Source organism: Seriola dumerili, unplaced genomic scaffold (assembly GCF_002260705.1).
Source record: "Seriola dumerili isolate Sdu_G_001 unplaced genomic scaffold, Sdu_1.0 BDQW01000052.1, whole genome shotgun sequence".
NCBI lineage: Eukaryota > Metazoa > Chordata > Actinopteri > Carangiformes > Carangidae > Seriola > Seriola dumerili.
Genome location: NW_019174307.1, coordinates 12,681,130 through 12,698,641, shown reverse-complemented (window position 1 = coordinate 12,698,641; position 17,512 = coordinate 12,681,130). Strand labels below are relative to the sequence as shown.

Here is a 17,512-nt window from a genome sequence, read left to right as displayed (position 1 = left end):
ACATTTGTCACGCTGTGGAGAACGAATGCTAATGCTGCTGCCACAGGGTGGTTCACACCGAGCGCCGGGGGTTTAGACTGTGCTTCATTAAAATGGGCAGTGTAATGCTGCACTGAATATCATGTGTCAAAATGACTCGACACCTGGACAGAACCGTTTCGGTTGGTGCCTCTGAATTTTTCTGAATTTTAACCACATATTTCCCAATGCTTCCTATCGCCAAGCTTTCCTTTTTTTGATCAGTGTTGATCATGTCTGATATCTCATACTGCAATTAACCCAATCAGAGCAAAACCACCACAGCAATACATGCAGTGAAACATTATTTAGCCCATTAGCAGCATGGGCGTCGGAATGGCATTGTTTTGATGATGTAACAGAGGGAAAATTGCCGTGAAATTTTCAACATTCTCATTGTACACTTTGGACAGTCATGGTCCCTAGAGGATGAATCATACTGATTTGATGTCGATCCCCTGACTTTTCATCTGGTGCCACCAGCAGGTCAAATCTTTCACATATCCAATGAAACATTTACCCTTATTTAATGATTGTACAGACATTCATGGTTCCCAGGTGATGAATCCTAATGACGGCACCAGTTAGCAAAGGCTTGCATGCTAACACACTAAACCAAGAAGCTGAGCAATGTAAACATTATACCTGCTAATAAACAACAGCTTCATGATCACCGGCACCACCTGGCTCAGCATCTGCCATGAACTATCTTAAAGCCACACCTTCACTCAGGAGAGGGATTTATTAAATGTCACATCAGCTATGAAAAGCACATATTTCTTTGGACAGAAGCACAAATCTGGCTTGATCAGGGTATCGGTTAAAAACCTCAGTGTGTGTGTGTGTGTGTGTGTGTGTGTGTGTGTGTGTGTGTGTGTGTGTGTGTGTGTGTGTGTGTGCGTGCTGGGAGACACTGAGACGTTATTATATAACATCANGTGTGTGTGTGTGTGTGTGTGTGTGTGTGTGTGTGTCTGTGTCTGTGTCTGTGTGTGTGTGTGTGTGTGTGTGAGAAATGATTTAAAATCTGTTGCCTCATCCAACGTGCTGGGAGACACTGAGACGTTATTTTATAACATCAGTATGACCACGTAATTTAAATTCACCAGACATCTTACTATACACTGGTTGTAGCAGCGACATCATGTGTGCCTTTTCAAACCATGAGTGCTTTCTTGGCTGTTGACCTTAATCCTCATGCACAGGAAGCGCAGCCTTGGTCTGAGGCTCTTGTCTCTACATCTGCGTGCTCTAAGGTCAACTATATTCTGACAGGGAAATCCCAGCTGGCCGGCCAAGTGATAATTAGAGGTTCATTGTGAATACATTACAATGCTTAAATATGATGGGGGGAGGGTTTGGCCGCTGGGCGTCCCTGGAGTTGGTGTTTTTGCAGCTATTGATTCAATAGTTTTTAAAACAAAGGATTCGCCATTCGTCTGATCTGTTCACCTTTTAACCTTTTACATGTTTCAATGTAATGGTTGATACCACAGGTCACAGAGTGGGTAGATCTTAACATCTTAACAAAAATGTTACTAATTGTTACTGTATATCACTTTATATATATTTGTGTGTGTGTGTGTGTGTGTGTGTGTGTGTGTGCGCAGAAAGTTTGGGATGTCATGTCACAACAGCTTTTTTCAATACAGTGACTCAACTACATCACAGGGCAGAGGGCCCCTGGATTTGCTGCACAGAGGGCTAAGTAGTTTAAGGCTAATCTCGAGGAGGCCAATTGATTGGCCTCACCAGTAAAGCAGCATGCGCAGCTGTCATTATTTATTACTGGTGAAGATTATGGGCGAGGGAACGTGCAGCAGGACAGTACCAACAACACATCTCTCAAGAGACCTGCCTGCTGCAGCACCACCGGAAAGAATCTCTTTAACACCACACAAGCTCCCAAGTCTCATCTTCTTCACAGTGTGTCCCACTCAAAAAAAAAAAAAAATCGGTGGTGGTCTGAAGTGAGGTGGTGAGGCAGAAAACTGCTCCTCCATCCTTTGATTCAGAGAGTGTTGATGTCACACTCTGTCTCCAGACACCATTGGGATCCCACAGTGTGAAATCATGAGCAGAGTGATGTTTGTCTGTCAGTGAAAGGCTTTTCTCTGGCACTGTGGCAGTTGAACACTGACACCATGTATTCATCTTCCCTGTACACATTATGTGTCCTGTGAGTTGAACTGTAGCTAATTTAAGGAATAATAATTTGAGATATTAATCAATAATCAAAATAATCATTAGTTGAAGCATTAATTAAGACAATTAAACGGCAGCTATTTTCATAATCAACCATTGTTAAAGTGATTTCTATGATCTGTTGGTTGCAGGTTGTAAAATGCAAAGATTTTCTGCTTTTCCATGTCATTTAACAGTAAACTAACCAGACAGAAACATTATTTTTAAGCAAAATATAGCTAAATGAATTCCTGACAAATCAAGGTGCTTCATCCCATTGAAGCAAAAATCATGTAAATATTAAATATTGCCATACCATATATGTTGACAGCCTTAGTTTGATTTGTTTCAATTCTTCAGTCGATTGTTGCTGCTGCCTTTAGAGTAACTAATGTCTTTGGCTGTGAAATTTTGCCAAGCCAGGATCTACATATTAATTATGTTCTCAATAATGTTTATGCACCATGTCTTAATGACGTCCCATATTATTACTTTGTTCCCTCTCTTGCGTTCTCTCTTGATCTCTCCAACACACACACACATGCACATAAGCAGACATCACAGTGATTATGTAGATCAGTGTGTCTGCTCCAATATTAGAAGGCTGCTGTTTATACAAGCAGGGTGGCACATTTACTTATACTTAATTAACATACCTTGGATATTAATTTTTCCACAAGCATGTGTCCCATCTGTTTTGTACGTGATGAATTTGCGCAGGGGTTTTGAGGCGTGGTGAAGTATAGCTGGCCTGTCTCTGGTCTACCCGAGCCAATACCCAGATCTCTAATTCAATAGCTGATTGCCTACCTGTTAAACACACTCTCACATTAATTTGAGATGTCTGATATTGTCTTACAGTCCCAGCGGTGTGTCCATACTTAAGATTGGGAAACTAAATATTGAAACAGTTTGTTCGGAGACATGCAACCATGCCATTACAGATGCATACAATTCTGCTTACTGTCCCACAACTCATCTAAAATTTAGATCTGAGAGGAAGCGGTGCTCAGTGAGGATGTAAATGATCCCGGTGTGTAATGGCTTGGTTTACTGGGAATAGGTGCATGAGACTGGAAGGTAGCGACGCTCGGTTCGTGCTCGAGCTCGGTGGACTGTGACAGATCCTGGATTGGATGTGACTTTTCAGGGTTGCAGTTTTTACAGCTTGTGATGCAGAGGACTGGCTCCTGGTTTTTCAGTCCGTTTGAGAGTTGGACTGGCATTCTCTCAGATGAACCTCATGTTGCATTTGTTTACTCAAGATTTTTAATCTTTTGCACGCTGTGAATGTCCCAAAGCATCACATGTCATCATAAAACTTCAGCCTGATATGCTGAAGTATAGTTCACTAGACAATCTCTTTTACCCAGCTCTCGGGTGTATTCTATAACAAGACCATCTGACCTGAAGGTCAAGCAAGGCATGTCTGCAGGCTACTGACCGTTTAATCAATCTGATTCATTAAGAATTACCTCCTTGACACAATTTTGCATTCAGATTAAATATGAAAGGCTTGTCTCTTCTCTTGGCCTGACCTTGTGGGAGTTGTCTCTCACAGTTACACTTAATTAATCTCTTAATTAACCTATTGATTGCCTGCACTTTCAGAGTTACAGTGCTCTACAGTATTCACAGCTCCATGAGGGAGCTCACCGCCTCTTTAATTCTGCAGGTGGTGGAAGTTATCAGTGCACAAAAATCACTTGCAGATGAAGATCGTAATTACACCCGCCTGCTATTTTTATTTTCCTTTTGCTTAATTGCTACATAATCCAATAATGAATTTATTATCAGTTATTTACTCAATTAACTGATTGATCTTTTTGTCTATAAAATGTCAGAAAATAGTGGAAAATGTGCATTATTTCTCACAGCCCAGGGTGATGGGTTCAGATAGTTTGTTTAATTCATCAAGAGTCCTGTACTCAGAGACATGTAGATTTTGATATACATGGAAAAATAAACCATCAAATCTGAAAGATTAAATCTGGAACCAGTGAATATTTGGCATTTTTGCTTGAAAATTCACTAAATCGATCAGTCAAATTCATCAAAATGATCAAAAGATGATCAACAGAGTAAGTTATATAGATATCTGTGATTATCTGTGAACATTACAACTTTAATATTATTTCATAACGAGAGTAGTTGTGTGGGGAGACTATATTTCTTTAATGGTGAATATTTGCTTTTGGAAGAAAAGTCTTTTCGTGTCATTTTATTCTTGAATATTTCTTGTGGTACTGGCGGTTTAAAATATATTATTCACTTCTTCAGTCTGCCTTTATCTAGCTAAACTAAACACAAGAGTTTCTGCCTAAATGTGAAGTGACGCATCCTCCCCCTGAGTGACAGTAATCCTCAGCTCTGGGAATGGGTGCTAGTGGAGAATAACCAGCATGGGTCTGAAGCTCTCTGAAAGGGATTCAGGCAGATGAAGGAAAAGGAGGCCAATCTTTTTAGTAATTCCAGCTGCCTTAAAACCCTCACTTGCCCTCTGCTTATTTTAATGATACTCCAAGTTAGGCTCAGGCATGACAGAATTTTGTGATGTGTTGCATCAGTGTATTTTTTTTAACATAACACAATGACTGAATATTTGCAAGCATAGCAAAGCATGTTGGTCCAGCCTCTGCTGCTGCTGCTTGTTCACTATCTGCACTAACGATGCAACCCCACAACTATTAGATTTGTCTTCTGATTTATGCTGCTCTGTATAATAGTAGGAGGCCATTGCACTATTGCGCAGTGCTCTCCACTGTTAAGTATTCAGCAGCACAACAGTCACAACAGGACACTTAATTATTCTTTATGCAAAATCAATATGTTTCTAGCAGCCCAGGCAGGCTCCTTGGAGGGCAGGGAGGCAAAGTGGGGGAAATTTTTCTACAAGAGGAGGAAGAGGGGGGTGGGGGGGTTGGGGGGGGCTGTTGAGGGTAGCTACCTTCATCTGTCTCTCTCAAGCCTCTGTTGAATCCAGGGGACATTATTTTCATGCTTGTCCTCTCAGGGCCTGGGGGCCGGCCTACTGTGACAGAATGACTCTTGACAGCTGTGGCAGCGCAATCATCACTTTTGCTTTCATTTTGTGTTGATATTTTTCATCTGCAGCTCAGGAGTTTTAAAGGAAAAACAAAAAAACAAAAAAAAAAACAATCTTGAAATAATTTCATTACGTAGGGATTTCCTGTAAACGTTAGCACTGCCTTTGGATGTCTTTTCACTGGGGCTGTGTCAAACGTTTCATGTTTTAGTTAAGGTACAGTGATATTAAAGTTGTCCTAATTGTGCTGCAAACATATGCATGGTCACACATCCGTATGTGCTGCGAGGGTATGCAGGTAATTTGACAGGATTATCAGCACGTTTGCCAGCCTCCACTGTTCTCCCTTTGTCAGCTTCCCGCTGTAGTCGAGTCACCCTGGGAACCTCTGCAGCACATGACCTGAATCTCAATGAGCTTTAGCTGCTACTGACCTCTCTGTCCTACCTTTCCCTTACAGTGCACAATATATACCTGCTCATACACACATACACACACACACACACACACAAACACACACACACACACACACACACACACACACACACACTTGTACCCACCACAGCACATGCAAAGATCCCCACATGTTCAGAGGTACTTGCTGTGCAATTGCTTTATTGCGACAGAAGCCATGTGAGTATGGGACAGACAGAGGTGTCCTCACATATGTTTTCAATAAGGATTGGGTGTGGGAATGTATCAGCCTGCTTCTGTAAGCAGTTCTGTAATCTCAGCCCAGCCCCGAGCTGTGTTATCGGAAGAGCCTTGGTTCACTTAAAAGTACCCAAAATCATTCCTGGGATTTTCCACTGCCACTGCTGCTTCACATGTGCTTTGTAGAAGTTGCATCTCCTGAAGAGTGTAGTTTTTTTTTTTTTGGCATCACTTTTATATTGTCCTAAGCTTATTTGCTGTCTCAGGTGAGCTCCACAGATAGTCTGATACCCAAAAAGTGACATTTTCCCTTTGCTTTTTCTCAATTTGCTTTTTTCATCTTTGACCTCAGTGGGCTTCCTGTGCTGTTGCTGAATGTCACCTCCCACTGTGAGATGACTGCTGCATTATATAAAGTATAACAGAATCAGCAGGGGCCACTGGAAAAACAAGGTCCAAGACACAAGGGAAAAAAGTCGTTAAATCCCTTTCCAACGGTGGCTGACCACTTGGCTCGAACGGCATCCTCCAGTGCACCACAACCAACCGGGCCCTTTGTTCTTTCTGCCTATCTGGAGCCTAAAGGCAATGCCAGTCTGTTTACCACACATGCCATCCCCCAACCCCCCCACACTCCCCCAGGAGAAGTTTGGTGAGCACTCCCTAGCCTGGCTTATTGCAAATGAACTGGACCGTACCAACAACTCCTGGAGGGGAACAGTTCAGGGTACACAAAGCTACTTTACACCTGACCTTTATGTGTTTTTTTTTTTTTTTTTTGCTGACAGGAGCTTACTAACAAGAAGGTGGGGGTTGAGCGGGGGGGTGGGGGTGGGGGGGTAGGGTGGTTATTTGGTCTACCCTGAAGTGGAAACCCGAGCGGACATTTGTGCAGACATAGCTGTCATCTTTATTTAGCCTTCTTCTGTCAGCCGGAGCATGCGGGGGGGGGGGGTCAGTGTAGCGATGCAAGCGTGCTAGCGCTCGTACACATGTAAACAGTAGTAGTTTGCTATGAGCCTATGTTCAAACCGAATGAGCACAGACGGACCCTCCCTGCGCGTCTGGCCTGGGACAGAGACCACAGGATCAGGATGCATCGCCTCACTGTGGAATTGGCTGCTCCAGTGTAAACTAGTTCCAGTGCTTTTATAGATAGAGGTCATAAAAAGGGAGATTGGTGACATTTTCTTGGCATTGTACATGATTAAAGAAATGTCAGCTGCTGAGCGTGATGGTTTCCCAAGGACTCTAACCTTTCTGCTGGGGGAGAGGCCTCATGAAAATCAAGCATCAGCTGCGTGTCATGGTGCAGAAGTCACAGCTTCTGCTTTGTTTGACTTGTAATTACATACAACTGTGTAATTGTCCACATGCTGATAAATATAATCAGCTTATTGCAGTATCTCTGTTTATGCACAGTTGTTATGGGGGAACAAAATGTGAACATTTTTGTATAGTTTAAAGTCTAGATGAAAAGGGGAAATAAAAACACAGTCGTGCTGCAGGAGCCAATGAATAAAAATAAATGGTTCAATAAGGTAGAATTTGTAAACCAACTTTTGCCTTCACAAATCTGTCTGTGATGTAGCTTTAGTGATCTAAATTAACTTAACAGCTAGCCATAAACGTGTTGTATTTCCTGTGACTACTCCATAATAAAAGTCTTATATTATTTTATATTCATGATACTGCAAATACATAAATATTGCAATGCTTTCATCAGTGAATCATAGGCTCAACCACCATTGTGTTACCTATTTCAGCAATGGACATTTATTTAAATGAAAATCTTTGAGATTGCTGCATTAAGTTAGCTCTTTAAGCTTGGGATGGCAATAGCCCAACAACTGTGGGATGGATTTCCATTAAATGTAGTGCAGGATTTAATGTTCCCCACAGGATGAATTACAATAACTTTGGTGATCCCTTTCATAACACGTAATTTAGTGTCATCATCAGAACGAAATTCATATATGTGCAATGATTTGAAGTGGCCATAATGACGTGACAATAATGTGACAATAATGCGAGGGGTTGTTCATAGTGATGAACCTACAGAGAGTTATCACCCCAGTCTGCAGCCACTCAGTGAGTTTCAGCTCATTGTTTTGGTTTCCAGCAATTTTACTGTTTTGGTTCACTCTCACCGCTCGCATGGCGGGTGTTTCCAGGGACAAACCTTTATTAAAAGCCACTAGACACTATCTGTAGGCTGACAGACACAGTTAGCGACTAGCTGGTGAACATAGCGGATCATCCTGTAGCTATAGAACCAGATATTTCCCTCAGGAGTTGATAGAGACCAAAAACTGAGCTTAAAGAGAGTGAACATACTTGCTAATCATCCGCATGTTAACAATGTCATTTTGAGCTCATTAGCACACTGACATTACGATTTATCTCAAAGCATTGCTTCACACATCCTCAAGCCTGGCTGTAGATCCTATGTATCGTGTTTGACAACATTTGGCAGTCATGTTTGGCAGCCATTACCAGCTATCAATAAAGTGTGAGCTCGTATGTGTTAGCAGTTCCCTGAAGGCACCCTGACCAGTGGCCACACATTGTGGCTACATGGATAAGTGCTAAGTGCTTCACAGAAGACATTTTGACATGTAGCAGAGGGAAAAAGCACAGGTGTAATTAATAAAATCACCGATTGCTGAATTCAATTTGGCTACTTCAGTTTCAGTGTCCGGGTACTGATCATGCCTACTCACTGTGACGCTGTCATGGCTTAATGCGAGATTACTGCCCATGGTTTTGTAATGTTAATTATATTTAACAATCACTTAACATTCCACAGTCCTTATACTTCCTTTGAGTGTAATTCACATACTATTTTCCCCCATGTAGTTTATGTTGCATCACCCGGCCATGTTCAGTTGTATAAAGCGAGTTACTCTCATACCAGTTTTCATCATTTCACAGTCACAATTAGACTTTAGAGTGAAGGCCGTGTTACATAGTGTCCTGTGAGTGCCTGCGTCATGACAACCGTCAATCCCCGCGCCTTATGCTTCATTAACAACAGCGCTCTCATTGTGTCGGCTGCAGCAGTGTCAGATGCCAGCCCCATAACTCCCAAGTCCGCAACAGCTGCATTTAATCAAGCACTGCCTGGCTCTAATCAGCCTGTGCCTTACCCATCTCTGCTTGGCCCGTGGTCATTTTACACTGACAGCAGATTTATAAGGCTGGATATGAGAGTGCTCCAGTGAGATAGAAATACTCTTCAGCCTTCACTGCATTCAGCTCGTTTTTTTTTTTTTTTTTTTTTTTTTTTTTCCCTGCTGCTCCTTGCTCCTGGAGCCCGTACAGAGCGCATTTGTCCAGAAAACACGAGACCTAAGAATCCATTCAGGGGTTGTTTCGCCTGCTGGTTGCAGCAGTCCATTAGAAAAGCAGTGTGTGTGTGTGTGTGTGTGTGTGTGTGCGTGTGCGTGTATTTGAAGGGGGGGTGTTTTTGGCTGATGACCTCTTTCCCTCCAGCCTCCTTGTGGCCTCCCTCATCAACTCCCATCACCATATGGAAACAGCTGGTCCCCGGTGGTAGGATGCCCTGTGCGCTGCGTGAGGCAGCCTGGAGAGAGAAAGTGGTGCTTCACACAGGAAGGACAGACGCAGGGAGGAGCGGTGAGAGTGGGGAGGCTTGTTTGGGGGAAGATTATGGATTCGGTTGTGGAAGTGTAAACCCTCTCACTAAGCTGGTGGAGATTAGGTTTTTATTCTTTAAGCGTTAATAAGAACACAGGCAGTGTCGCTCTTTGCCTTTGAAACACTACATAGATTTACAGGCGGATGTCAGCGCAGTTCAGCTGCACGAAGGGAATTTTTGTAGGAGCATTTGCCGAAACAACTCACTGTCTTTTTGTGTTACAGTAGAGGAGAAACTGCTTTCCTTGAAACATACTCTGACACAGTCCTGGATCATTATCCAAGCCAGGGGAAACTGCTACTATAAACACTCACATTCTGTAGCTGCGTTACGCTCTGCTCTGGTGCAAACTGGTCACGGGGAAGCATCCAGGCAGAAATTCTCCCGTTGTGTGCCTGACAGAGCTCTGTCTCTCCTTAGGGCGACTATCACAGAAGGAGAGTTTTTGTGGAAATCCCTGACATTTACTTGACCTAACATAGGAATGTTTATCCCTCCTTCTCTCTCTAAAGATGTGGTGGCTTTTTTGCGGTTTGTGTGGTGTCACATTGTTGTTATTTGTCAGTGGGCGGTGAAGTCATTCTTCAAAGTGTTTACCGTGTGTACTGTATGTGGGGGTGAGTGAGGACAGAGGTGGTCAGGGAGACTCGCTCTTTATCCCATTCCGATTCTGTATCAACCTCAAAGGCCGCAGATCCGTCATCAGTGACAGCAGTGGCACTGAAAACACAGATCAAAGACGGGGTCCACTCCCCCTCTCGCTGCAGCGGCTTTTGGCCAACTCCGCCTTTGAATGTCGGGATGGAAGGAGGGAGGATAGCGAGGAACTCAGACAGAGTTGTCATCTATTTGTGTGACATTAACTACCACAGGGTTTGACAGGTCTACAAAACATAACTCTCTTTTGTTTCTTGCTTCTCCTTTATTTCAAAACCTGCCATTGGGGTTTCCTGAAGTTTGTTTGTTCTGCATTTAAATAAGAGTATAAAATGTCACAGTGCCATTTGACTGGATTGCTGAGAACAAAAATCCAGATTAGAAATAGACATGGTTATTTTACATGGCCTTAAAAACCTTGCTCAAGCGTTATTTTAACCAGAGATCTGTGTTTTTTCCTCTTGTTCACAGCAAAAAGCCTCAGGCAAGGTGCTGTTTGACCTGGTCTGCTCCCACATGAACCTCATTGAGGGCGACTACTTTGGCTTGGAGTTTCAGAACCATCAAAAGATGATGGTGAGTGAGGATGAAAAATAAAAGTGAAATAGAGCCTCTTCTTATACATCCCAGAATTAGTTTTACTTAAAAAAAAAAAAATACAGCTACTGAGTAATGTATTTTTTCTCTTTTCTGCAGGTTTGGTTAGACCACATCAAGCCCATCATCAAGCAGCTCAGACGTAAGTGTTTCTCACTTTAAAGACCAAATCTGCTGTGTTTTTTGCAACCAATCAAAAACTAAAAGGAGGTATATAACTAACTTATTTTGCATTATTAGGACCGAAGCACACAATCCTGAGGTTTGCTGTTAAGTTCTTCCCTCCAGACCATGCCCAGCTGCTGGAGGAGCTGACAAGGTGAGCTCCTTCCCACCTAATTAAACTAGTTTAATCTCGACATCATGCATGCTTTCCAGTTGGCATTGAAATATGAATATATATACACGACATGTCAATGTAAATGACTTCGGCTGTGACTGGAAGTGATTGTAGAAGCATAAATGACATGTGCGCCGGTTCCCAAAAGATTTATTCCCCACTCAGCTTTGCAATTCTCATGTCATGGCTGCCGTGTTTTCTGATTTAGCCCTCCGGAGATTAGCATGGCGCTAATAATTTTCTGGTTTCTGTTTCCGCTTTTGTGGAGCCGGGCCATGACTTGCACGTTTTCCGTGTCAGTGTGGAGAAATAATAGGCGTACGGAAAGTAATGTCCACAAGAGACCTCCTGCCAAAGCCAGCTATCCTCTATTACATAGAGCAGAGCAATATATTTGACATCACAGTTTCATCAGCTCCATGGCTTGGTTGAATGGTTACAGCACATGTCAGACAATGCCCCCTAATTATTAAATCTGTTATTTAGACTATATATGGTTCTTGCTCTGGCTTGCATCCAAGAGAAGCAGCACTGTAACAGTCAGTAAATCTTAAGTAAATGACTTCACTCTACTCATTACTTACGGAATCCAATATGTGCCAACTGTGTTTTTGCAAACAGAGTCAAAATATAAAAGAGCCACAGTACATTGTATTTGAACAGAAATTCAGCTGCAGCACTTCTCATGGATTCAGCTATGTCTGAGCGGATCCAGAGGTTCATTTGATGTTGCTCCAGTGCTGGAACCCACCACCACATCTAATCTTTTTTTTTTTTTTTTTTTTTTAATAAAATATGAATTCTGTTTGTGTTTGTGTCCAGGTATCTGTTTGCCCTCCAGATCAAACAGGATCTTTCCTGTGGACGTCTGACCTGCAATGACAGCAGTGCCGCACTGATGGTCTCCCACATTATCCAATGTAAGTCCCTCACAACTGTTTCCTCATTTAGCTCAAGAGACCAAAGCATCCACAGATCAGAAGACTGTCTTTGAAATCACATTATGCTTCTTTTTTTTTTTTTTTTTATTCACACAAGAGCTTATCATCAAACATTGTCATATAGCGAACCGCACACTGTAGCAAATTGATTATATGTGTGTTGCTATGGATACCTTTCAGTCAGATGCCAGAACATAATCTTGGAGAAGTGCTCCAGAACAACCACTCACATCATGGTGAAATATGGGCATTTTCATACCCTGACATATCTCAGCCACAGTCTGTTACCCAGTAGTGATTAAAGACAACGTGGATGATGATGGAGATCAGTTAAACTTCGAGTCTGCATCTAATTATGCCGACACAATTTAACACAGTTATTTTTTTTTATGAGGAGATAACTTAATCGAACGGTTTTTCATTCTGTGCCAAGATTTAATGTTGATTTGTCCCTCAGTTTATGACCCAGCAATATTTTGTAGCAGATATTTCTACAAAAAGATGAACTTTTTTCATTTCTCCTCACTTACTTTTCAGCTGAGATTGGGGACTTTGAGGAGAGTCAGTGCCGGTCACACCTCCTCAACAACAACTACATCCCGGATCAGATGCCCCTGATTGACAAGATCATGGAGTTTCACTCAAAGAATATGTGAGTTGCTGGAACCGGAGGACTGTGTGCTGTGTGTGCAGTCTTGGATGCAGTCAGAGTTCCTCTTTAACTCTACTCATAAAATCATCGCTCAACACAAATTATTCTGTTCACCCGCGAACAGGAAAGGTTGTTTCAGACCTCGTGCATGTCCCTCGGGGAAATTTTATTGTACAGGTGACACATTCAGGAAACAAGCCATTGAATAAATGGCTTGTTTCTAAAGAGTGCTCTGTGCAGCTCTTTAGCGTAGTTCGGCTCAGAATAGCCAGTCTTTGTAAGTTGTTTTACAGCTTCTGGCTAGAAGAGGATATGAGTTTGACTGCTGCTCTAACAACAAAAGGCTGCATTGCTCAAAAAGGAGGACTGCAAGCTTGCTTCAACCCCCAAAATGACTCACACAGCTGTTGTCAGCTGGTTTGGTGGGTTAAAACCCCAGATTTGCAGTGTATTCTCAGGTGTCTAATGCAGGAGTTTGTGTGAAGTGAAGTTAGTTATTGAACTTGGCTCCTTTTTACTCAGTACTTTTCCTACTATCTGCCTCTAGTTTAACAGCCTTATACTGCCGGGAGTATATTACTGGAGACCTTCCAGATCTCCTCCCACCCATCCTGCCTCAAAATGTCAAAATCATCAGTGCACAAGTTTGAATACGAGCCAGAGCTTTGCAGTCCCTCGTCTCACCTCTACGTTACAGCGAGGTGTGCCAGAGATGGACACACAGTGGGCGGCTGCTGCTACATGAAAGGAGCTCGATTAGATTTGACTGCTCTCTTTGACTTGCCCCCTCCCCCCCAAGGCTTTCATAGTTGATAACTGTAACTGCACTTCTTCTGGTTGGATGCCACGCTGAGTTAAATCTCTTATTAAGTACCACACACAGGAAACAGGAAGGCTTATCCACTGATAAGAATTAGGAAAGTTAGTTAGCGTTTGCAGCCCCTCCCCAACCTCCCACTCACCATGCTCCATAAACTCAAGATAAACACGAGAAACCTGGATCCACTCGGACTTGGTCTTTCACCTCAATTAGTGAGCCGCACAGCAGGATGATAAGCCAGGAATTAATTTATTTGTCCAAAAAATTTGCTGAAAGGATAATGAATGCTGCGGTTTGTTCTTGTTAAGTCAAAATGTTGAAACCTGAGGTACAATCAACCCTTTGAGATTTGCTGTCCTCAATTCATCCTGCCTGCTCAGGTCTTCCAAAAAAACACAGGCCGCTTTTGTATAACACACAAAAATAAATTGAAGGATAAGGAGTTGTGCTTCTATTCCATGTTTTTCTTAATGTCAACAAAGCAGGACGGTGAATATAGATGAACTCAAATGAACTACAACGCCGATGTTTGTGTCACACACTGCGGTGATGTAGCTCATTGATGGAAGGTGTATGACTCAAAGTGCATTTCTTCCCTCATGGTTTGATGCAGATTTTCAATTTCTGTATGAAGAAAACCGAGAGTGAAAACGCTCTCGGAAAAAAGTCGAAATATCACAAAAGTTTTTATGTTTGGTTGATGACCATGCTTGGTGAATACATCATAATGTACATGAAGCTTAAAAATCACTTAGAATGGCAGCTGACAAAAACATCAGATATGTGAGGGCTGATGAGGAAACTGTAGCGCTCCTCAATTAATACATGAAATAAACATAAAAGGAATATTTCCATCATCTTTTCGACACCGTTTGCCATTGTTTGAGATTCGACTGCTGCTCTTTTAATTATGTCTTGGTGATGATGATGATGATGATGATGATGATGATGATGATGATGATGATGACGATTTGACGGCGACAGAGTAAAGAATTATGCTGCCAACTGTTTATCTCAATCACAATATCCCCAGCCTCAATCAGATGGAAACTTGACAACAGATAGATGAGCTATGTCGGTCTCTGGCTACACAGACAACACTTCGTAGTAGGATCAGTTGATTGTTCATTTTGGCCTTTTCATTGGATTTGTTGACAATAAGGACAATATAAAATATCACCAGCCTTATCGTTAAACTTCTTACTGTCGTGTTTTGTGTTTTTTATAGAGGTCAAACACCAGCAGAATCAGACTATCAGTTACTAGAGGTGGCGCGCAGGCTGGAGATGTACGGGATTCGCCTTCACCCTGCCAAGGATCGTGAGGGCACGGTGTTAAGCCTGGCTGTGGCGCACACCGGCGTCCTGGTCTTTCAGGTCAGTCACACTGGTTTGCAGGTCAACACTTTTAATGATGAGCGTAAGAAGTCATCTGCGCGGCACAAACATGACATTTTGTTCTCGATGGTAATGTGTTGTAGTTAAAGTGTGTTTTTATTTTTTTAGAGCCTGAATTAAAGGGTTAATTCCATTTTTCGTCACTGCAGGGACACACAAGGATTAACGCCTTCAACTGGTCTAAAGTTCGTAAACTGAGCTTCAAGAGGAAACGTTTCCTCATCAAGCTCAGGCCAGACTTAAACGTAAGTTTTGTTGCTGAATTGTACCGTGTATTATTAAATCTAATCGTAAATGCAGTGTCGTCTAATAAATGTAACAATCTCCGTTGCTCTAGAGTTCATATCAGGACACTTTGGAGTTTCTGATGGCCAGCAGGGACTGTTGTAAAGTCTTCTGGAAGATCTGTGTCGAATACCACGCCTTCTTCCGCCTCTTTGAGGAACCTAAGCCCAAGCCCAAGCCTGTGCTCTTCACACGAGGTTCCTCCTTCAGATTCAGGTAAAGAGAGATCGCGTCGTAAAGCTGGTCTCTGTCTCGACAGTTTCAGCCCATCGCTTAACAAGGACTACCACAGCTCTGCCTGAAGAGCTCATTATTCTCTCTCTCTCTCTCTCCTGTGCTCCTTCTCTGCAGCGGTCGCACACAGAAGCAGGTGATTGATTATGTGAGGGAGTCCGAGTTTAAGAAGATCCCGTTTGAAAGGTAAAGGCTGCACACGTGTTCACAGACACATTTGGTCTCCGTGAGGGTGCTCAGAGTGTATAACGCTGACCTTTAACGCCCTGTCTGCCAGGAAACACAGTCGGGTCCAACATAACAGCCGCCTTTCGCCGTTGCCTTCTCCACGTCACCATGAAGTGCCAACAGAAGTGAGTTTCTTAGGCGTTGTAGTGCATCTGTAGTGGACAGTTAGCCTTCTTCAGGTCTGTGCCGTCTTACGAATCTCATCATGGTCATTATGCTTCCAGTTACACAAAGAAAACCTTTATGGAACCCTGTGGAGTGAAAGTTTCTCACCAGAAACCACTGTGTTTTTTTTCAGTGTTTTAAAACCTGCATTACACCCATAAATGCGTGTCATACTTTACATAATATTTTGTCATTTGAAAAGAAAAGAACTTGCCATTCTCATTTTCACTTTTGCCAGGAATGTTTAGTGTAAAGTGTGAGAGAATACTACATACTATATATGGACTCCACAGCCCCTGTAGTTCAAGGCTGGGATAGATATTGTCTGTGTGCAAGATGTACAAAAACAAATCTCTATACACAGGTAACTTCAGACTTCCGGTCACCTTCACTCCTCGCTACCTGGTATACTGTACCTGCTTGCATTTCTAGTTTACATGCATGTTCACGTCGGCTGGGAGTTTTCCTCTTCCCGGCCTTTTGCTACATTTACAGGCACATTACCAGCGCTAACTGTCGATCAGCAAAAACCATCAGCAGGATTGTGCATCCTATACATACAAACATGCTCATCAAAACAGTGTGACAAGTCCCCGCAGGTGGTCAAGACCTCCACAGGGTACCATCAAGTCAGTCAATAGACTTGAAACGCTTTAATTCTCTGCCTCTGTCTGTTTCTGTCAGAGGGGTGCTCCCGGGGCCAGAGTCGACTCCCCTCCCCGGCGTCATTGGAAAGAGTCGGTTTTGGTGAGCGCAGAAGACCCCTCAATCTCGCAGACAACGAGGACGAGCCCCTTCCACCAGAGAAACGGCCACGAGGACAGAACGGGGTCCGTGTCCAGAACGGAAGAGACAAGAGGCTCGACACCACAGCCCCACCCGGAACATCTGAGTACAGGTCCAGCATCTCGAGCCGCTAAAGGCAGCAGCTTTTCCATCCCCTACATTGACTGCACTGATGTAGATAGTGAATATAACATGGGCAGGGACCCGGCTGCTAGGTTGAATCACAGCTATAGGGAGCAGGCCATGCCCCGCCGGGGGTCTGGCTCTGGGAGCATAAACGGGGCTTTGCAGGCCCAACAGGAGCACTTTCTGGGTAGGGTGCGGTACAGGGAGTCTCCTTCGTCTTCGAAACCATCGCTCAACATGAGCCGCGAGTTTAATGAGTCTCCCAAGCAGTCATACAAAAGGCCTGACCACAGTCCTGTCTATGGCACCATGGCGGACGTCAGTGCTCATAGTAGAGAGAGGCATGGCAGCAGCAGCCCTCTCACAGTCCCACATACGATGGGATCGAGGAGTGTCGTCACCAGTCCTGCCATGAACACGTTCCATCAAGCAGCTTCCCTCGGCCACGCTGAGCAGAACGGCTACGGCTCTGTTCCCCCTCACTTCAACGAGGGCAGGTACTCCCCCATTCCAAGTCGCTCTCCGCGCTTACAGAAGCTCCACAAATTGCGTCACCACTCCGACACAGACCCGAACCAGGAAGCACAATCGACAGGGCAACAGTCCCGCCCGGTCCTGTCTCGGGCCGAGCGTATGGCTGCTCTTGAGCGCCGCATGGTAGCCAATGGGCTCTCGGCACCGGGCAGGTCCAGGGCCAGTCTGGGGCAGAAACGCTTAGGGC

The 17,512-nt window shown here is 43.5% G+C and overlaps 1 protein-coding gene across 2 annotated transcripts in view; it reads left to right on the top strand.

Annotated features, from left to right (window-relative positions):
* LOC111218323 (FERM, RhoGEF and pleckstrin domain-containing protein 1-like) overlaps positions 1–17,512 on the top strand; it is a 51,302-nt gene that overhangs the window by 17,850 nt on the left and 15,940 nt on the right. For both annotated transcript variants that reach the window (XM_022740573.1, XM_022740575.1), the window contains exons 3-13: positions 10,692–10,796; positions 10,917–10,959; positions 11,058–11,136; positions 11,980–12,077; positions 12,636–12,750; positions 14,799–14,946; positions 15,117–15,212; positions 15,305–15,468; positions 15,604–15,672; positions 15,764–15,839; positions 16,564–16,777. In XM_022740573.1, coding sequence (XP_022596294.1) covers positions 10,692–10,796; positions 10,917–10,959; positions 11,058–11,136; positions 11,980–12,077; positions 12,636–12,750; positions 14,799–14,946; positions 15,117–15,212; positions 15,305–15,468; positions 15,604–15,672; positions 15,764–15,839; positions 16,564–16,777 — 1,207 coding nt within the window. The remainder of the gene's footprint in view (positions 1–10,691; positions 10,797–10,916; positions 10,960–11,057; positions 11,137–11,979; positions 12,078–12,635; positions 12,751–14,798; positions 14,947–15,116; positions 15,213–15,304; positions 15,469–15,603; positions 15,673–15,763; positions 15,840–16,563; positions 16,778–17,512) is intronic.